The 21477-nt window shown below is 62.4% G+C and overlaps 2 protein-coding genes across 5 annotated transcripts; one reads left to right on the top strand and one right to left on the bottom strand.

Moving 5' to 3' along the window:
* Positions 1-299: 299 nt before the first annotated feature.
* LOC130141212 (uncharacterized) lies at positions 300-7854 on the top strand. 3 transcript variants are annotated; one of them, XM_056321969.1, is made up of 7 exons: positions 300-563; positions 1488-1694; positions 1835-1936; positions 2477-2515; positions 2622-2683; positions 2886-2984; positions 7727-7854. In XM_056321969.1, exons 1-7 carry the CDS (start codon positions 503-505, stop codon positions 7757-7759), a joined length of 603 nt encoding a protein of 200 aa, XP_056177944.1. In that variant the 5' UTR covers positions 300-502; the 3' UTR covers positions 7760-7854. The 3 variants fall into 3 exon arrangements, with proteins under 3 accessions (XP_056177944.1, XP_056177945.1, XP_056177943.1); XM_056321970.1 differs by lacking the exon at positions 7727-7854 and adding an exon at positions 7073-7199; XM_056321968.1 differs by lacking the exon at positions 7727-7854 and adding an exon at positions 3110-5985.
* VANGL2 (VANGL planar cell polarity protein 2) lies at positions 7035-20758 on the bottom strand. 2 transcript variants are annotated; one of them, XM_056321955.1, is made up of 9 exons: positions 20635-20758; positions 14058-14241; positions 12160-12344; positions 11946-12066; positions 9836-10443; positions 9234-9370; positions 8892-9027; positions 8303-8534; positions 7035-7988 (listed from the first exon to the last, which is right to left on the bottom strand). In XM_056321955.1, the coding sequence occupies exons 3-9, from the start codon at positions 12228-12230 to the stop codon at positions 7728-7730; spliced, it is 1566 nt and encodes a 521-aa protein (XP_056177930.1). In that variant the 5' UTR covers positions 12231-12344; positions 14058-14241; positions 20635-20758; the 3' UTR covers positions 7035-7727. The 2 variants fall into 2 exon arrangements, with proteins under 2 accessions (XP_056177930.1, XP_056177929.1); XM_056321954.1 differs by having other exon boundaries at positions 12160-12427.
* Positions 20759-21477: the final 719 nt, after the last annotated feature.

A 21477-nucleotide genomic window follows, 5' to 3' on the forward strand; every position in this document is an offset into this window, starting at 1 on the left:
TCTGTCTGCATATTATTTTCGGTGAAAACAGGCCATTATTGACGAGCCCGTGGAGTAGTTTGTTTGTTCTCTGTATTTTCACAGTATGTGACAGGCTTGTTTTTGAGTTCCTCAAATTCATGCCAATCAATTAAAAATATATACCTCAGTGGGGCATGCATTCTACCAGGGAATTTGTCTGTGTGGCACCAAATCTGTCCTTGTAACTCCGATCCCCAGTATGGGCTGGGATTAAAATAGGGGTGATGGCACCAGGGACTGGCCTGAAGGCGGCCAGGGCAGTGCTGGAGCATTGCCACCTCCTCTGCCCCTGCCAAGGCTGACGAGGCTCCATCCCTGGCCCCGGGCACACGAACCCCCGGGATGGTTTCTGCCGAATTAATCACCCTATTTCAGTGACAACACCTTTGAGCTCACAGGAAGCCGTTGGCCGGGCAGAAAGGGGAAGGAAGGCGTTGCAAGAGGGGGAGCAGCGGTGGAAGGCTCGGTGGGGCAGAGGAGGATGGACCCCAGAGGTGCTGGGCTGGGGTGGCTCTGCATCGCAGTGCTCTGCTCTGGAGCTGGTGAGTGGGGCTGGGGGGTGCTGGGGGGTCCAGGGGCTCCCCCCATCTGTGGGGCTGGAGGCAGGAAGAGGAAGGGGCGATGTGCAGGCAGCAGGTGCGATGCCACGATGCCTTCCTAGGGGATCCTTGGTAGCCAGGCAGGATGCTCGCCTGGCCGTTTTGTGGAGGGCAAAGCTCAGGCCGCCTGCTTTATTGCTTGGTCGCAGTCTGGCTCACGTGCCGGGGGACAGTGAGGGGTTTTCTGGGCTCTCCCAGCACCGAGTTGTGCTGCAAACCCACACCCCGAGCTCCCTTGCTCCTGCCCAGCCTTTTACTGGCCAAGCAGCAGGGATGCTATGCTCCCTTTCGTGGCCAGCAGCATAGTGGCTGTGAGCTTGTTCGCTCGGGGACCTTGTTTTCCCCCCACAGAGCTCCCACCCGTGCTGGCACCGCTGCCAGTTGCCCAACCTCCGGCCACTCCACGGGGTTGCGTCAAGCACGGTGCCACCCAGCAGTACGTGACCACACACGGCTTCCAGCGAGCCCCTGGCTTGGGCTCCCCGGCATCCACCGCAGGGCTGCCGTTGTTGCCAGCATCTTCATTAGTGGGGGTTTGTCTCGGCAGGAGCGTGCTGTGAACCCGGCGCTCGCCGCCCCAGCAGGATGTGGGATGTCAGCACCTGCTGCTCTGTTGTCACCCCCCAGCCTGCTCTGGCGATGGCCCCCTAGCCCCACACCTCCATCCCGAGTCACCGGAGGGATGTGGGTTAGCTGGTTCTTGCTCCTACCTCGCCTTTCCCTATGCTGTGGTGCAGGCTGAGCTCCTGGCGCAGAAGCGCTGGGGGGGGCTGGTGCAGCCCCCAGCTCTGCAGCTCCGCTCCTGATCCCTGGGGGCAGCTTGGCTTTGGGGAGGCAGCAACAGGAATTAATGACCCTCGTTCCCAGCTCTTGTCCTCAAAGAAAAGGAGCCGGGGCATCAAAACACGACGCAGCATGATGACACCCTGGAGCCAACGGGAGACCCCACCACAACTGCCAGGGACGTGGCCAAGCTGACGACGTGGCCAACGGCCACCCCAACCCCTCCTTGGACTTGGGACCCCATCACCCAGCTGGTGCTGACGCAAGCAGGCGCCGTGGGGAACAAAACCCGTGAGTCCCAGAGAGAAAGGAAGAGACATGACTTGGGGATGTGTCATCATCCTGGAGGGTTCTGCATCCCCCCAGGGACCCCCCTGGTGCCTGCCCACCTGAGTGGGCAGCTTGCCCATATCTCCTATCTCTTCCCATAGAAAATGCATCGGCTGTTCCCATCAGGTACTGGTCCCCTGGCATCTTTGTGGTGGTCGCTCTGCTCGTGCTCTTCGTCACCTACTGGCGGACCAAGGGGGAAGGTGAGCTCCCCCGCCGGGGCACCAGCGCCTCCCCCCTTCCCTCAACCGTGGGCTCAGTTAGCAGGAAAGGGTGACAGCCACCTTGCAGCCCACATCCTCAAAGCATCGAGAAGTGGCATAAAGAAATCAGTTATTCTGGCACAGCAACATGAGGGGGGTCTGGCTACGTGTTGGAGCAGGGCGGGCAGGATCAGGCCCTTGCCAGAAATCCCTTTGGCCACAGCTTAGCTCTGTGGGGAGGGTTCCCCCTTGCTCAGATCTGGCTTGAAAAGTCCAGAGATTTATCTGTTCGCTCCTTTTCTGCTCAGTTTGGCATCTGGGTGCCAGCTCTGCCCTTTGCCCTGGGGCTTCTCCTGCTCTGTTCTAACGCAAACCTTGGCCTTGGGGTTTTGACCTCCTGTAAATCAAACCCCAAAGCTCAGCAGCTCATCCCTGCCGCTGCCCTCTTCCCAGGAGGTCCTTGCTGGGCTTATTTGCAAAGAATAAAAAAATAAGCCCCTTTGGCCCCGCTGTAACGCCTGTGTCTGCCCTGGTCCGCAGGGAGCCGGGACCGAGCCACCTCCGCCAGTGACTCTTCAGGTGAGATGTGGCCAGCCCAAGCCCCGCGGGGCCAGGGCATCCCATCGTCCCATCCCTGCCCTGCTCTCGGTGCTGCCATTCACATCCCCGGCTCCTTGCATTGCAGATCTGGGAGCCCTGGACCACGTCCCTAACCACGACACCACCCCGATAATCCCCATCGCTCAGGTGAGCCGGGCTGCTGGGGATCCTCTCACCAGCAACGCATGAGCTGGAAGGGCTGAGAGGTCCTTGCCAGCCCCAGCACGGCTTTGGGCAACTGCCGGCTCTTGCCTCAGTTTCCCCATCCACCGCAGCCATGTGGCACAGGGGAGGCGGGTGATGAGGATGCTCAGTGCAGCTCCTCCAGCAGCCGCTGCGTTTCTTGCAGGAGGAGAGGAAGGGGCTAGAGAAACCCCCAGACCTGGAGCACATCGAAACCACCTTCTGTGAGCCTGACCCCCCACCGCCCCAGCTGCTGCCATCCCAGGTATCTCACTGAGCCCCAGTACTTGAGGGGGGGGAGGGGCTGCCAGCTGAGCCCCAGTCCGTGCAGGTCCCTGGGGAAGGCTTGTAGCCCCCCCCCCCCCAGTGCCTGATTTTGCTTCTCCCCAGCCCGATACCCCCACAGCTGCCAGTGGTCCCTGCTGCTCTGAGGAGCCTGGTGCCGACTGAGGGCTCCTGGGGGACCCCAGCGGCTTCCAGACACCCCCAGGGAGCACGAGGCCACCCCTGATGGGCAGTGTGGGGACCAAGCCAGGATGATGACCAGGGACCATGTGGCAGCTGGGGGGGGGGCACAAACATCACGTGCCGCCTCAGCCCTTCCTACGGATGCTCGAGCATGTGCCCAAATCCCGGTGGGAATGGGGACCGACATGGGACAGGGACCCGCGTGGGATGTGGCGGCGCGTATGCTGCTACTGCCGTGCCCCACATGCAAGGATAGGGGCTTGGGGTGCATGGGCTGGGCATGGCCGAGACAATAAAGCAGGATTTCACCCCAAAACTCCTGGGCTTTCTGTGCCAGGCCCCATGCCCAGCACACCCATCACTTTTTTCCCCCATCTCTTGGAACAGAGCGGAGGCGGCTGGCGGCCAGCCCACGCGGAGAAGGAGTTATGCTGTTGCTTGCTTATTCATGGAAGGGGAAAAAAAACCACCAAACACCCACACAGGATTGAAATAACCCCCGCCCCCCCCCTCCACCCCCCGCCCCCGGGGCCAGCAGCTTGTCAGATGACTGTGAGAACTCATCACAGGTCAAAGATGGGGTGAGGGCTGGAAGCAGGAGCCCCACTGCCTCTGCGGGAATGTCCTCAGGGAAACAAGGAGCCTGGGGGGGGGTGGGGGGTGGGTCTGACCCCCAGCATGGCTTGGCAGGGGGGCTAGCAACCCCCCCTCCCCCTCCCTCCACGCATGCACTACAGGGATCCAGCTCCTGGGAACAGCGGTGGTTGCAGTGACCTGCCTCAGTTTCCCCTTGCTCTGCTCCTCACCCCCCCGGCAAACACCCCCCTGCAAAGTGCACGGAGCGAGGCGCAGTCGGGGGGCGGGGGGCAAAGCTGAGATGGGGGCAGAAAAGGTGCAAAAGCCAAAGGAAACGCTGATGCGGGTTCCCAGTGACTAACCGTTGCCGTTGTTTTGGTGGCTGGGGGGAGCAGGCTATGGGGTGGGGGCTCTGGGCTGGCTGTGGGGTGCAGGCGGGTGCTGGGGGACACACGCAGGTGCCGGCACATCCGCTGCCTTGATTGTCGCAGTGAGGCGACCGCAGGCAGCAGCCCCGGGGCAGGTGGAGGCTCTGCAACACCCCGGGGAGCTGAGCACGGGGGGGACCCGCTCCCCCAGCAAAGGGGTTGGGACTCGTCCCCCCGCCGGCAAGGTCTGGGCATCTCTCCAGTCTGCACTGAGGGGAGGTAGAGCAGCAGCCCCTGCTGCCCTCTGCTCATCCCAACCCCTTGGCCCCATAAATCCCGACCCCTTGGTCCCCCAACCCCTTGGCCCTACAGACCCCAACCCCTTGGCCCCAAAACCCCCAAACTCTTGGTCCCCCAACCCCTTGGCCCCCACTGGTTCCAACCCCTTGGCCCCATAAACCCCAACCCCATGGACCCTTAAACCCCAAACCTGTGGTCCCCCAAACCTTTGGCCCCTATGGGTTCCATCACCTTGGCCCCATAAACTCCCAATCCTTGGCCCCAAAACCCCAACCTCTTGGCCCCAAACACCCCAAACCCTTGGTCCCCTGAACCCTTGGCCCCATAAACCCCAACCCCTTGGTCACCTGAACCCTTGGCCCCCATCAGTTCCAACCCCTTGGTCCCATAAACTCCCAGCCCTTGGTCCTCCAACCCCTTGGCCCCATAAACTCCCAACCCTTGGTCCCCCGAACCCCTGGCCCCCACGGGTTCCATCCCCTTGGCCCCATGAACCCCAACCCTTGGTCCCCCACAGAACACCAGCTTTTGGCCCCATTAGACTCCAAGTCATTTGTCCCAGAAAGCCCAAAGCCTTGGCCCCCACAAGCCCCCACACCTCACAGACCCCAACTCCTTGGCCCCTCAGACCCCAAACCGTTGGACCCCCCAAACCCCAACTCCTTGGCCCTCTAAACCTCAAACCTTTGCCCCTTCAAACCCCAAATCCTTGACCCCTCAAACCTCAAACCCTTCACCCCAGAGCCTCCAAGCCCTTTGTCCCGAAGACCCCGAATCTTTGGCCCTCCAGACCCCAACTCTTTAACCCCTCAAACCCCAACCCCTTGGACCCCTAAACCCCAAACCTTTGCCCCCTCAAACCTCAAATTCTTGGTCTCAACAACCTCCAAATCCTTGACCCCCCCCCCAAATCTTTGCCTCCTCAGACCTTAAATCCTTGGTGCCCACAACCCCCAAGTCCTTGACACCCCCCCAAACCCTTCATCCCATATCCTCCAAGCCCCTTGTCCTCATAGACCCCAAACCCTTGGCCACATAATCCCCAACTCCTTGACCCCACAGACCTTAAACCCATGGCCCCCACCACCCCCAAGCCCTTGTCCTACACTGAGCATCCTCCGAGGGCAGGATGAGTTTCTGTCCAAGTGCTCTCTTGAGGCCGCATCCTGCCAGTGCAGCATCTCCCCTGAGCTGCCCAGGGTACAGGCAGGACCAGAGCTGAGACCTAAACCTGTTGCCTCACCCCAAAGTATCAGGTGCAGGAAGACAAAAGGGAAAAAAGAAAAAAAAAAAAAAGTCAAAATGGGTTTATTTTATATATAAAAAAATTTGTACAGTTTTAGTTCCTCTATGAAAAAAAAAAACCAAAAACAAAAACCAAAAAACAACAACCAACGAAACTTCCTACCACTGCCGTAATGCTTCGATCCACTGCAAACTGTAAAAACAAGCTTTTTATATATTAAAAAACAATTTTACATTTTACAATTTTCTACACGCATGCACAAGGTCTCGGCTCTGTGGGGAAAAAAAAAAAACCAACAAAAAAAACAACCAACCAAAAAACCAACCCAAAAATGAATGAAAAATGGTTTATTCTTCTTAAAATCCAAGTGGAAAATCCCCCCTCCCCAGCTGACCCATCCGCTCATGCTCACTGAAGTCTTTTTTTTTGCAGTAAAACACCCCAAAATGGGCTCCCAGCGGCAGCTGCACTGATGGAGCGGGGGGACCGGGGGCGGGGGGTGGGTGGAACCTGGCTGCTTCAGCCTCATCAGGCTGGAAGATGCAGGGGGCGGCAGGGAGGGTCAGAAACTCCCGATAAATGGAAATTTCCTGGAAATGGGGAAAGCCAGCCCTGAGCAGCACGGTGCTCAATGGGGATGGACCCTGCAGGACCCCCTCCAGCATCTCAATTTTGCTACTGGTACTTACTGGGGAAGCCCCCAGCTCCTCTAGGGTGGCACATGTGGCCAGTGTGCCATGGCCCGAGGGGCATCGGTAGCCCCCCGCCCCCTCCTCTGCCCCCAACTCCCCCCCTTTTAGTGCTTAGGACAAAATAAACCAATATCAAACCAACCGCACGGCTCCCCGGGATGAAATTTGGCAGCTCCCGTGCCCTAACCCCCGCACACACACCCCCCCCCCCCCCCCCCCCCCCCAAGACCCCAACCTGGCACAGTATGGCCGGACGATGGGATCTGGAGGGAAAAAAAACCATCAAAAAACCCCACAAAAATTTAAAATAAATCCATGAGGTATTTGTGACCTTAACAAAACCAAGGGAAGGCAAAAGCTTTTGCATCCCCGCCGGCTGGCCAGCCCCCTGCTCGTGGGACCACCACGGGCCACCCATCACCGTGGGACGTTAACTAAGGACCTCATTGAGCCACCAGCCCTCACCACCCTCGCCAGGAACCCCTTGTTTCATTCATCCCACCCCAAGATTGGACCCCGAGAGCCGTTTGAAGCTGCTCTGCCTGCGACCCCCAGCCACAGCTCCAACCAGCATGTGGAAACCCCATGGAGATGCTGCTGGGACCAGGCACATGGGTCACCTTGGGAGCAGGGAAACCACTTCAAAAACACCAAACAACTTCTGCTTCTCTTAAAAACTGGATTTTCACTTGCTTTTGTTAAGAGTTGAGCGTGGAAACCATCAGCAGAGAGGCGAGGAGGACGTTCCTACAGCCAGGAGCATCGCCGCTCTGGTGTCTTAGATGCGGGGGGAGGTTTTCATAGCAGCCACGGATTGCGGAGGTGTTTGGAAAATACTCCCCAAAAACATCTCTAGGATTAAAAACCAGCCCCAGACGCCGGGCAGTGGTTTAAGGCCAGAGCCAGGACAGTTCCCAGGTAAAAAACGGGCAAGCGCAGAAGGTCCTTGGGACCTGATGGTGCTTGAAGACGCTGGTGAGGAACACGGAAGAGTTAGCCCTTGGGTTATGGCACCGAAATGCCGTCTCCTTCCTGGCCGTGCCACTGTCCTCCGCCGGGGGGGATGCTACAAGGACCTGGGTTTCAGGGAGGAGGAGGAGGAGGAGGAGGAGGAGGAGGAGGAGGAGGAGGAGGAGGGGGAGGAGGAGGAGGAGGAAAGGGCTCAGCCCACCCCAACAGGGACCAAGCCGAGGCAGAGGGCGAGTGATCACAGGTAGGCGATGGAGCTGGGCGTGCGCCTGCCGCAGTCCTTTCCCTCCAGCCATGGCCTCCCTAAGCCCCGGGAGAGACGGGGAGGATGAGACGGAGGGGTGCGGAGAGGGTCCTCCCCCCCCGACCCCTCTCCATCCCTCTTCAGCTCACACGGAGGTCTCCGACTGCAGCCTCATGACGAACTTGTGCGACTTGGGGTCCACGAACTCCTCCGAGAGCTTGAAGAAGGGGATCTTCTTGGTGCTCACCACGAGGCTGAAGTCCTGGCGCTTCAGCACGAAGACCACCCCATCTTTCAGGCCGTTCGTCACCGGCTCCTCGCTGACCAGCGTCCACTGCTTGGCCAGCCAGCGGTCCTTGTGGTACTGGATGGTGGGCCCGGCCGTCAGGTACCGCTCAAGGAACGCCTTGGAGGAAGGAAAGGACACGGGGACGTCACCTTCCTACAGCTCAGCCGATTTTTATTTTTATTTTTTTGCAGCTTCAAGCTGCTCAGCAGGTCCTGCAGGAAAGACATCCCCACGCGGCTGGTTCCCATCGCTGCGCATTGCGGGTTACACCCGCTTTTCTCACTGTGTCCCCCAACCCCTTACCCTCCCTGGGGAGGGGGGGACACTCTCACATGGTGGGGAATAAAGAAAAAAACCCACCCAAGAACCTCTAGACCAAGCCCTTGGGCAAACCCGCGGATCCACCCCACCTCGCCGTGCCCTCCGCGCACCTTGGGCGTCATGTCGTGGGTGATGCAGAACTCGAGGTGCTGCAGGATGCTCTCCATGGTGTGGTAGGGCTGCTGCTTGGTGGTGCGCAGGTACTTCTGCATGGCCCGGGCCATGGAGGCGAAGATGGCCTGAGCCGCCTCCCGCGGGTCCATGATCTCCCGTGGGTTCTTCTGGTCTTCCTCCTGCAGCCGCTTGATGTGGGTGAAGGCTTCTTCCACCGCCACCACCAGCCTGTCGGGAGGAAAGCCAGGGATGTGGCCGCAGCGGGGCACAGCCCAGCCACGGGCACGAGACCCCCTGGGGTTGGGGGGAGCCACTCGCCCCCTGCTCTACCTACGGCTGCCAGGAGCCCACCCTCCCCCCCCAAAACAATTTTTGGGGCAGATCTGTGCCACGCAACAGCCAGGCTTGGGCTGCGCTACCCCAAGAGCAGGGACACCTCATCTTAGGGGGGGGGTGGGGGCTGCAGGTGACCCCAGGAGCGCCCCCATCCCTCCTGCCAGCACAGCCCAGGTCCTCAGGGGGGGGGGGGGGGCTGGGATGGGTACCCTGTGGGGCGCCCAGCAAATCCCACTGCCGACCCCGTACCTGGCGCGGCGTTTCCGCACCCTGCGCTCGTGCTCTGCCTCCTCGTAGTAATACTCGTTGTGGCTGTTGTCGCGCCTCCGGGCGGCCGCCGCGATGACAGCCCGCGACTGGCCCGTGGAGTTGTTCGTTGTGTTTTCTGCAGGGAAAAGGGTGAGGTGAGAGGGGGGGCGGGGGGGGGGGGCTGGGGGGTGCCTGATGTTCTCCTGCCCCACAGCCAGGCTGCGGCGATCCTGCTCTGGGCTCTCCAGAGCGAAGAGGAGCCTCCGGAGAGGAAAACCACAAGGATGGGGAAGGGAAGGAGGAGAGAGAACAAGAGGAGAAGCCAGGGGAAGGGGAGCTCACCCTCGCCGAGGGAATAGACTTTAAACCCGGACATTTTCTTGGACAGGACGGATTTTGGCAGGTTGAGGAGGGCAGGGTTGTAGACCGGGAAATCGTGGTAATAATTCTCCAGGATCCACACGGCTGCTCGCTGGATGCTGCAGGGAGACACAGCCGGGCACGGGGAGGGGGGCACAGAGAGCCGGTTAGCACCACGCCGAGGGTGGGGGGCGCGCACAGCCGGGGCAGGATGAGGAGGGAGGGATGGACAGCGTGTGCCAGCGGGAGCGGGGCTGCACCTGCCGCAGGACACGCAGCTCCTCCGGGCCGGCTGGTGCCACGGTGGGTGGCGGCATGGGCACAACCGCTCGCGGCTACAGGTGTGCACATGCCCACACGCGGCTGCGCACCAACGCACACGCACCACCACACGTGGACATGCAGCGACGCGTGGGCACACACACAGGCACATCAACGCGCACACACGAACGCGCACACATCACTGCCCCCCGTTGCGCAGGAATGCGTGAGCACACACGTGTGTGCATCAACGCGCATCACGGGAACGCCCTGACACCCAGTGACACCACGAAACGCGGGAACACCCCCCCAGCAGCCCCTACCTGAGGTGGCCGACGTTGTAGAAGCGGCTGGCGCCGTCGGCGGAGCGGACGGCTTTGAGGGTGAACTGGGGCTGGAGCTGGCGCAGCTCCAGCAGCACCACGGCCAGGTAGTGCACGAAGAGCAGCGCGTCCACCAGCGAGACGGCGTACTGCACCACCCCCTGGTAGTTGCGGTCCCGCGAGTCCAGGATGCGCACGCCATAGAAAAGCCAGTAGGAGACGACGAGGAGGAAGACGAGCACCATGAGCAACGCTCGGAAGACGAAAACGCGAGGGAAGAAGGCTTTGGGGCGACGGAAGAAGAGAGCCCAGCTGCCCAGCAGGAGGATGAGGAGTTTGAAGGCCACGGAGATGAAGAGCCCCTCGCAGGGTGTCCCGCAGGGCTCCAGCTCCTCCCGCCACAGCAGCTGGGGCAGGAGCATGAAGGCGAGGGGGGTGAGGAAGGCAAGCAGCGCCAGCGCCCCGGCCAGCGAGACGCCCAGGTGCCGGGAGCAGTCCAGGTGGGCGCTGTCCTCCATGTCCTTGGTGATGCGGGTGATGTCATCGTGCGAGATGCTGTGCTCTGACGTCCCCGTCACCACCGTGGTGGTCTCACCCCAGTTGTCATCCTGGGGAGGGCAGATGGGAGAGGGTTACACAGGTCCCCAGCACCTGGGGCGGCTGTTGGCTACGCTGGACCACCCCCATCCCCACTCCACCACCTCCCATCCACCAAACCTCAAAGCCTGGCGTGCTGCCTGGTGCCATCACCCCCATTTAGACGGTGGAAACCTCAACCCAGGGTTGGGGGGGATGCAGCGATTTGGCCAGGACCCTCTAGGAAGCCCCCGTCAGCAGCTCTGTGCCACGCTCCACCTCTCCAGCACCGGCGCGAGCAGCTTTGGAAGTGGGAAGCATCCTGCTTCCAGGCAAACCCCCTCATCAGTGGGGCCAGAAGGAACATGCCCGGCTGCCGTCCCAACACACCCTTGGTGCCGCCGGGCGGGCGGGTGCTGCCTCCCCCAGCCCCGCGCCGGGCAGGATCAAATCACCGGCGATCCAGCAGCTCAGAGCGCCGGACGAGTCTCCTGCAGGGTCCAACCCCCCCTTCCCCAGCCAGAGGGGTGCAGAAACGACCCCATTTGATTCCCTCCCAGTTAAAACGTGGCGTTTCAGTGGGGGGAGAAGATGTTGCCCCGCACACTCTCAGACTTTCACATTTTACGGCACTTCGGCATCCCTGAAACTTGGGGATTTATCGGATCCTATTTTTTTCCCCTGAGCTTCCACAGGAAAGCCGGTGATTTCATTCCAAATAGCAAACTAGAGCCGCAGCCTGGGCCTTTGCGGAGGGGTAGGATGCGGGGGGGTGGGATGGGGGGGGTGGGATGCGGGGGGGGTGGGATGCAGGGGGGGTGGGATGCGGGGGAGGGTCCAGGAGGACCAGTCCATATCCCAGCCTGTCTCCAGGAAAATCCACGCTGCCATCAGCTTGCTCCGGCCACGGCCGGACTGGGCAAGCTCAGCCACCGGCATTCTGGCCACCGCAAACACTGGCCCCTGCCGGCGCCGACTTCTTGGTGGGGGAAGATGAAAAGAGCTGGAGCTGCCTGTGTAGGTGGCTGGGAGATGATTAAAGCCAGGGACTGGGCTCTGCGGCGGCCGGAGGGGTGCTGGCACCCAGCGTGGGGGTCACAGCAGTGCTACACCCACTGGCTCACACCCAGGGACCCCCGTGGGACCCCCGGGCTGGGGCAGCCGGTGGAGGGATGCAGCACGGGAGCCTCCTGGGCACCAACCTCGTCGCTGGTGTGATCCTGCAGGCACTGAGTGAGGAGCTGAAGCTAATCCCTTGGGAGTGGATCCCCAGGGAGTGGATCCCTAGGGAGTGGATCCCCAGGCTGCTTCCCTGGGGCGCCGCCACAGCCTGTCCCCTTTCATTTGCACCCGCGCCGCTTGCCCACCCACCCTCCCCGCCGGGGCTGGACCTGTTCCCCAGCCCAGGGCCAACCCAACCGGCTCAACCGCTCCGCCGGGGAGCACCAGGAATGCCGGGAGCCCTCCCACCCTCGGCAGCATCCCCGTGGCGGAGCAGCGGTGCCAACTTCCCTTCTCCCCCTGCCCAACTCACCCTCTCGTCCCCCCGCGTCGATTCATTGTCCAACAGGGGCTCGCCTGGTGCTTGGATGGTCACCGACTTGTCCCCGCGGCTCCCGTCCCGGCTTTTCGAGCGATGCCGGTCCCGCCGGTCCCTGGAAGGCAAAAGAAGGGTGCAGCGTGGGTGCACCGGGGAGGGGGCACCCATTGTAGCTAGGGGACCCCCAGGGCACACCCTGACTCCTCACCTGTGCTTGCGGGAGCTGCGGGAATGCCCGGACTTGTAGGAATATCCCGAGTATTGCGACTCATTGTCCATGGTGTCGGGGCGCCGGGGCTTGTGCCGCTCCACGCCGAGGGGCTTGGGTCTCCCCGGCCCCGGGACAGCGGCCAGGGCCTCCTTCAGAGGGGGCTTCTTCAGGCCCAGGGGCACCTTCAAGAAGTCAACCGTCACCTTGAGGGACTCTATTTTGATCACCTGGCCGGGCTCGTCTCAGGAGAAAAGGGCTCGCCCGCCTGCGGAGGCGAAGGGAAGGGTCAGCGGCCACATCCTGGCAATGCCCCCGGGGTCCTGGCCACCGATGAGCATCCCCTTGCCCACCACCCACCACATCCCACACACCACTACGGTGGCAAACAGGGACGGGGCTTCAACAGGGAATTTGGGTCATTTTGGGGTGTTTTCTATTTTATCCCATGTCCCAGCTGGGTCTGGGACGGCCACCTGCCTCCTTAACGATACTGTGTGATTAGCTTCTGGTTTGGGTGACTTACACTTTAATTAATATCACCGTCTCTTAACTGCCAAAAGAGGGCCTAGGGTGGGGGCCAAAAAAAAAAAATAAAAATAATAAAGGAATGAATAATTGGGCACAGGCAACATTTCAGGCCCATCTCACAGCACAAGGCTCTGCCCGGACACGTTTCCCAGCACAGAGTCAGGATCTCAGGATCCTCAGGATCCAGGATCCTCAGGAGCATCGCTTTGCCCCGGCTCCAGCCCCCCTTGCCGCGCCAGCCCGAGCCGGGGGGAGCCGGGGGAAGGCAGGAGCTCCCGGAGCGCGGCGGCTCCGGGGATGGGACCAGTGGCCACCACCAGCATCTGGGGACTGGTCCAGCATGGCAAGGCTGGCTCGGAGGAGATACCAACACCCTGCGCTGACTCACGGCTGCCACGTCGTTACCGGCCAACCCCAAACGCCCATTACAGCCATCTGCTGTAAAAATATAAAATACAAATATGTACACACACGGGACCCATCTACGCCCACCGATGGTGGGGGGGCTCTGCTGGGGTGGGAAAATCACACCCCGCTGGGGTCCCGGCCGGGTAAAGGCTCAGGGGATGCGGGCAGGAACCAGGCTCTGTGCCGGTGGCCTCCTGGGGTCACCCCACTGGCTTGGGGGACCCCCCAGCTGCTCACAGCCCCGTGGTGGGCGCGGGGGGGGCTTGTCCGTGAGCCCACCAAGGGGGGAGACCCCGATACAGATGGGAAGCGCTGGGGACATCGCGCTGCCTGGCTTGTGCGGGGGGATGCTGGATGCTGTTGGGGGGTCCTCCTGCATTCACCCTAAGGGTGCTGGGGGGCTGTGGGCACTGGGCCACCCCAGGAGCCCCGAACCCCCTTCCCAGGCAGCAGCACACGCCGGGGGGCCGCGCCGGCTGTGTTTGGGGGTAGGCCTGCGCCGGGTTACCAGGGGAATGCCATTTCGACCAAATAAAACCCAAATGTCTTTTGGCCTCTTTTCCAAGGCCTCAGGGAGGGGGAGATGGGGGTCGAGGAGGCAAAAAGGAAAGGGGGGGGGGGATCTTTTGTCCCAGATGCTGGATGCTCACACATTTATCACTATGGAAACAAAAGCCCCCCTCCCTCCCGCTGGTTGTCTAGGAGATGGCAACAGGGCCAGGAGCTCGTCCCGGCATCCCCAGCGAGCGATGGGGGAAGGGGCCGGGAGAGAAAGAACACCCCTGTGCCCCCCCCCCAACCTCCTGCAGCCCCCTGTTCTGGGCTTTGTTTGCAGGCAGGGATCGGGTTTCTGCTGGGAACAATGCGCAGGGGGCCGAGGACAGCCTTGTCCCCAGTCTGGTCCATGAACACCATTAGGAGGTTGCTACTGGGGCAGGGGACGGAGCTGGGGGACTCACCGGCGAGGTCGGGGCGAGGCGGCTGCAGGCGGGTGCTGTCCCCCGTCCCGGCGGTCACCGAGGCACTTGGGGCATCCTGAGCCTCCGCTGGGGACTGCATCCAGCTGGCGGGCGCCGGAGGGGGGCTGCGCATGGGGGGGGCCGCTCACGGGACGGGCGGCTGTGCCGGGGGTCCGCGGTCGAGCTGGGGGGAGCAAGAGAGAAGGGAATCAGGAGCCAGGCATCCCGGCCGCACGCGGATGCATTGCAGCATCCCCCTCCCCAGGGACGGGAACCACGCGTGTGCCGTGGCAGCCACCCAAGCCACACGTTTGGGGGAAGAGCCGCAGCGCGTCACATTGGCCACCGCCAGCCAAAGTCCTTGTCCTGCGGGTCACCCACCCCACTTCCCTCGGGGGCGCCCACCCCGTGAGAGCTCCTCGCTTGGCCTTGACCCCTGGCCAGCACCCGAGAGGAGCGATGGGAGGAAAACAAGGGTGGGCTGGACACCCCCACGGACACCACGACAGTCCAAAACCTGCCCCAGCATCACCTCCACGCCACACCAGCACCCTGCCCGGTACCCTGGCACCCTGTGGCCACCTGCCACAGGATGCGACCCTCCCCGAGGTGTCCAGAGCCGGGCTGAGCACCGCTCCAGCCAGAGCCAGGCACTCCCGGAGAGGTGAAAGCCAAAGTCAAGACGGGGTTTTCCAACACATCTCAGCGATTCCAGGCACCAGCCCGTGGATTTAACGCTCCTTGGCCACCACAATCCTGCGGCCAGCAGCCACGCTTCAGGTTCACCCTTGAGTCACGGGTCCCCACAGGGGCATGGGGACCCCCAGGGCCATCCAGGTCCCAAAAGCAAAGCCAGAGATGAAGGCTGATCTGTTCAGAAGCAGAACAAGACGTGCCGATCCGTTCAGAGGGAGAAGACATGCATTTCCACGGGGAGTGAGCAACGGGCCATGGAACGGCCCGGCGCTTCATTCAGGAGCCGGTGACGGGGCAGAGGTTACGGGCAGAGGCTCCGGGGCTCTTTCCCAGGGCACAGCAGCGGCACGGGACGCTTTGCTCCGGCGTGATCCATGGATGAACCACAGGCGATCTCTGCACCCACACCAGGGCTCAGCTCTGGCCGACGAGGACCCTCTGTCTTGCCCATCCCAAAATTTTCTCCCCAGCAAAGCCTGGTGGGGGGAATAACCCCCAAGCTGGCAGATTTGCAAGGTTAATTTGTCAATCAAGCAGCCATCCCGCACATCGCCGGCGCCGGGAGCTCCTTGTCCTCCTGTCCCACGGCTGCTCCAGTGCTGGTGGAGCAAGTCGGCTGCTCCGGCTGGGAAGAAAGAGATTTTTTGTTTTGATGGTTTGCCCGGCAGAGTGAGGAAAGCCGGTTCAGCAGCCCAAGGTGCTCAGGTGGAGAGGCTGGAAATGGATGCCTTGTCTCCAGGAGGAGAAGCAGCTTCATCTTACAGAGCCCACGGAGACGCTGAGCAACCGCCGAGGGCTGGGAGCGAGAGCCAGACGCATGCAAACGAGGAGGAAAACTCACATTTTTAATAGCGAGGTGATTAACCATCAGAACAAACTCCCCAGGGGAGGAGAGGATTTGCCATCTCTTCACATCTTCAAGTCCAGACTGGATGGCTTCTTGGGATGATGCTGGAGCACATCACAGGGTTCAAAGCGGAGAGAGTGCGGCTGGAGCTTCGGGGCGGTCAGAAAAGCCACTGCCGCCGTCTCTCCTGCCTTGGAGTCCGTGAACCTCAAAGACGAACTTTCTTTTGCATTCAAATGCTCAAAAAAATTGAAATAAAAATTAAAAAAATCCAAGCATTTCTAGATGAAAAAGTTTTCTTATTTCAAACAGCTCCAGGGTAAATCCCAAGAGGGAAATCCTCTCCTCCCGTCCCTGCCAAGGCAGCGTGCCCCTCGGTCCGGGCAGCACAAATCCACGCCACGTGGCTCTCTGCCTGCTTTATTCAGCACCAAGGGATGGGCACAACGTTTGCTGGAGAAAAAAAAACTGCTTTGAGCAAAGGGCAGAGGAAGAAACCGGTGGCAGAACAGCTCCTTTCGTGGCCAAGAGGGTTGGGACCAATCTGGCTGCCTTCGCGCTGGAGCGGATCGGTGAGCGCCCACAGCTCAGTGACTCGCACCTGGGTCAACTCGCTAAATACCAGCGTTCAACCAGGATGCTCCCCTGTGGTTTGAGAGGGGTGGGAACAGCCCTTCGCACGCCGGCCATAGCCTGCTTCCCACCGCCGGGGCCAAGCAGGAGCCGGAGGAAACATCGGCTGCACCCGGGCAGGCACTTTCCAGCGAGACACGACAAGCATCACAGTGACTGGGAAACTGAGTCACAGGCCAGGAGGACCCCGGGGTCCTGGATTCCCGGCACATGACTCCGCCGCTGTTCATCCTCCCAATAAGCCCCGGAGGGCTGGAAACATGGCTCTACTCATGACAGAAATGGGGAAACTGAGGCACACCGCAAGCCAGAGTCCATAGCTGTTTACAGACAGGCAAAAAACCTAACGCCAGCCTCAGCCCTGCCTCACACCCTAATTTTTAGGCGGTCCTCCCTCACCGTTCCGACACTGGGGAGGTTGGCCCGGGGACCCCTGAAGATGCCCATGGTGGGGATGCTGCTGGAACACCTCCAAAACCAGCCTGGGAACGGGAGGCACCTCCCGGCGCCGGCCCAGGGGTCTGCTGAGCCCAGCGCCCGGCACATTTGCTTGCTTGGCTACACACACACGCCTTGCTGCTTCTGCACAATGGGCGGCTTCCCCCGGCCGGCCACCACCGCGGTCCCCCGCCGGCCACCAGCCCCCCGAGCCCCGCGCTGCCAAGGGAGCAGGGGGGGGGGGGGTACGGAGCAGTGGCCCTGTATCACATACACACCAAACGCTGGGGGGACGGAGGAGGCTGCAGCGAGCGGGGTGCCCGCGGGTGACCTGCGACGAGCAGAAGGTGGGCGCATGGCTGGGAAAATCCCCGTGGGCGCTCCTGCTTGGGCTGGGGTGGGGGAGACAGGCTCCCCAGGCAGGAGCTGGGGGGTCACAGCAGGTGTCCCCCCCCCCTCCCCGTGCCACATCTATTAAAGCCCCAAGCATCAGCCATGCACCATCGACCAAGAAGCTGGGGAGAGGCGGCCAAGGCGCGTCGCTGTCCTCCCCCTGTCTGCACGCCCCCTGCAGAAGCACAAACACAGACAATTTTCCTTCCTTTCTCCCCGGGCCATATCCAGCCCGGGCCATCTCCAGCCCGCACCTCCTCTCGGCTGGCAGAGCTGAGGCTTCTCGGCAAGCTCACAGCACCCTCCTCACCCGAGGCTGCTCCGCACCTTTTCCACGGCCGAGTCCCCCCCCGTGCCGGTCCAGCCCCAGCTCCAGAGATGCCGTTGCTGGGAGAAATCCACAAACTTCCAGCTCTTTGGTCCGTTGGCAGGACCAGGCGCTTCAGAGGGACGCGGGAAAGGCCCTTGGGAAGCCCGAGCGGCTTAATCCAACTCCCCCATGGGGTCTCATTCTGCTCTCAAATTGCTCAGCGTCAGCTTGGATGCAGAAGGTTTAATATCCCTTCCAAACTGCCAGCTTTAATTAGGATCACTCGGGATTGTTACAATATCCACAGGAACGTCCAGTCCCTCCAGCGCTTGGTCCCCACCAAGTTTGCTCCAGCGGGGAAGTTCCCACTGCGACTAGGGGACAAAGCCCAGCCTTTCCCCCGGCATTTCAATCCCGCTGCATGTCCGGGAGCGATGGAGGTCGCAGCCGCATCGAGCGGCAGGGATGCACTAGCTGCCTCCTCGCAGGTAAAAAACGACTGCACCGCGATCTAGAACCAGAGGGAGAAAAAAAAAAAATAAAAAATGTACAAAAAAGCTGGGATTTGCATGAGAACGGGGCTTGGATGAAAAGAAAAGGTATTTGCATTGCAAAACTGGCCGGCACCAAGGGATCCTAACTGCAGCCCTACAGCCAGCCAAGCTCCCAGGCCAGCTCACCTGCCTCATCTGCCCCTTCCCAGGGCTCAGCACCGGGCAGAGGGGCTCAGCCCCCACCCCTGAACCCTGACACCCCCCGCCTGCCTTGGCCCCAGCTCGCCAGAAGCACACAAGGCTTCCTGGGAAGACGAGCACCAGCTTCAACCTCACGGTTCCTGGTGCCGGCTCTGGCATCATGATGCCCAGCACATCGCCAGCCCCATGGCGAGGTCCTGCCAGCTCTCCCTGCCCCCTCCTGCTCCCACCGCCCCGCCGCTGGCACCTCCACCTGGGATGCCAGCACCTCGCCACAAACCTACGGTCACCCTGGGGCACAGGAGGATGCGACAGCTGGAGTCCCAGGCTGCTTCTCTGCTGGTCACGAGCATCCCAGCGGTGCCGCAGGGCGCTGGGACAAGGTGAGCCGAGGAGGTGCAGGGGTCCATGCTCATGGTTACGGCTGTTAGTCGGATGCCAGCGTGTTCTCCCAGAGCATCACTGGAAGCTCTGTCCCCAAGGATCTGCAGCCACATCCCAAAAGGCCGGTTCCTAGCCCAAAAAGGCTGGTTCCTAGCCCAAAAGGGACGGCTTTCTAGCCCAAAAGGGCCGGCTCCTAGCCCAAAAGGGCCACCCACAGCATCAACAACTGCACTTTTAGATCAGTTATAGCTCTGCTCCATCCACTCCGGGTGCCTAATCCTTAACCCTACTAAATCCCAACAGGCAGACAGTGTTATCTGCATCCCGGAGCCTGGAAAAGCAGCGTAGAGACGGGATCCATCTGGGTCCAGGCAAGGAGGAAGGCGACCGCATTCACCCACTGACCGCATTCACCCACCGACCGCAGTGCTCGGGGCGGCAAACGCCTTTTGGAGAGGGGAACCCCCCCCTCGTGTGGGGTCTGGCTTTGGTGGCTGGTCCTGCCGTGACGGTGCCACGATGCCCGTGGGTCTGAGCACTCGCCGGCTTCATCGCTGGCCCTCGCCGGGGGGGCAGCCCAGCGAAAGCCCGTGGTTTCCTCCGAGGCCCCCTCGCAAGCATCCCGGCCGGACAATAAAGCCATAAAGCATCCGCTGGCCGCGCCGGCCCGCAGCCAACAGCCCCCCACATCCAAAATTAAGTCAGACCAAAGACGTGGGGTTGCTTCAGCCCTGCCTGATGCTAGGGGTGGGGGGGGCTCCCTGCCTTCCCCCCCCCGCCAAGCCTTCTCTGGCCCCATTGTCTGCAAGCTGCTGAAAACAAGCAACCACATCAATGATGGCAATGGCTGAAGGCAGCCCAGGAGCAGCGGGATGGGCGGCCGTGCCACCAGGATGAGGGTATCCCATGGGACCCGGTGACCCGCGACCCTAAACCACCCACCCCACGGTCCAGCAGCCAGGCAAGGAGCCATCGCTCCAGTGGACGCTGCTAATTAAATCAGCTGGTCTCATCCCCAGCTCCAGCCCCCCCAGCACAAAGACAGCGTAAATACAGGGGAGCAGCCGGGAATGGCATCGACTCCGGCTGCCTCCGAGCCCGCTCGGTCCCAACACAATCCTGAATCGCTGTGATTAAGCAACAGCCGTCCCCAGAGGCTCCGTGAAGCTAATATTTAATTCTTCTTCATTCCCCCCCCCCCCCCCCCCCCCCGGTTATTATACCAAGGCCTGGAGGAGGGGGGGGACCAGACCCTACGCCTTCTCCCAAGGAAATAAAGCCTCTGGGCAGCCCGGCCGGAGCAGCAGAGCCACTGTCGGAGCTCGGTGCGGAGCACAGGGAACTCCCTGTTGTCTCAGGGCACCGAGCCAGGATGGGACCAAGAGAAACCGGATCAGAATCCGGCCGGGTCTGTCCCGGGAGCAGGTGAGTGCGGGCAGGGATGGGCGCAGCGGGCACCCCCTGCCTCCCAGCACCCACAAGATCCCAGCAGGAGCATCGGCCGCGTCCCCCGCGCAGCCGCCCAGCCCTGGCATGGGGCAGGTGGCGGGGCGGGTGCCCCATGGGTGCCCACCCTTGTTACCCCCCGGGTCACTGGTGGGGTCATGCTCTTGCTCGCAGGGGGGGAGCCCTGTGCCTGCCCCCACGCTGGGCACAAAGGGCTGGGGGGCCAAGCGGGTGCCTGATGGCAGCAGCCCAGTGAAGTCCAGGATCAGCATACCCGCTACAAAGCGGGAAACCCACAGCCACCAGTGCCAGGCTGGGGGCAACTGGGGGGACACCCACCCACCCACCCTGCTGCATTCCCCCCCGCTCCCCATCCCCAGGGTGGTCCCCCAGTGCCAGCCGAGCCTTGCAAAAAGGGAGCAAACCAGCACCCAGGGCCCACCCCTGGGGGCACCCTCAGCATCCCCCACCCTAACTCAGGGGTTGGGGGGGGTGGGGGTGTACCCAGCCCCGCATCCCCCCCCCCCCCACCACGCAGCGAGGCACCCCCGGCTCGGGGCTGGCCGAGCAGCCGCTCCCCGCCTGGCTGCCGGCCCAGGAAAGTCCCCGGCTTCCCAGGCCCTTCCTGCGGGGACCGGCCCCGGGTGTCCCCCCCCTCGCAGCCCAGCCCTACCCTGGGGGCCACCCCGCACCCCAGACGCCCCCCCCACCCCGCCCCCCTTTCCCCGCACTCACCATCGCGCCGCACCTTTGTGCGCGTCCCCCCCGCACCGAAATCCCGGGGCTGCTGCGGCGGCGGCGGCGGCGGCGGAGGAGGAGGAGGAAGAGGAGGAGGAGGCGGAGGAAACCCCGAATCCCAGCGGAGCGCCCCCCCCCCCCCCCCCCCCCGCCGTGCGCCCGGCCCCGGCCCGGCAGCCCCCCCCCCCCGCCGCCGCTGTTCCCGGCCGCCCCCCCCCCCCGCGCCCGCCCATTGTCTCCGCTTCGCGCTGCCGGGGCCATTGTCTGGGTGGGGGGGGGACGACACAGACACGACCCCCGGCTCCCAGCCCCCATCCTGCATCACACCGTGTGGGAGCCGCTGGGGGGGCTCAGCCCCACTGGTCACCCCCCCGGATTCAGCGGTGGGTGGGGTGATGCCCCCCCCCCCCCCCCAGGGTCACCCGGGCTGCCACGGGGGAAGGATGACCCTTCGCCTTGGCAAAGGTGCACACCCCCCCACCCCCCACCCCGCGTTGGAGGGGGGGTTGGGGTCGTGCTCCGGCCCCCACCTTTGTGCCCTGCTGATTTGGGGTGGGGGGGGAACTGATGCGCGTGGGAACAAGCACACACACCCCCCTCCCCAAACTGGCTCCATTGCCCAGGTCTGGCTCTACACCCCCCCAGCCCCCCTCAACGGTGGAGGGTCCGGCCGAGCCCCTCGCGTGTGTGTGGGGGTGTGACCTGGGAACCGATCACAGCACGTGGGACCCCCCCGATGCCGGTGGGGCAGCTGTGACCCCCCCCCAAACACACGGTGTGGGAACACGTGGAACACCCCCCGCCCCCCAAAGTCCTGCTCCCCACGGAACAAGGACCCGA

Source organism: Falco biarmicus, chromosome 19, assembly GCF_023638135.1.
Source record: "Falco biarmicus isolate bFalBia1 chromosome 19, bFalBia1.pri, whole genome shotgun sequence".
Classification (NCBI taxonomy): domain Eukaryota; kingdom Metazoa; phylum Chordata; class Aves; order Falconiformes; family Falconidae; genus Falco; species Falco biarmicus.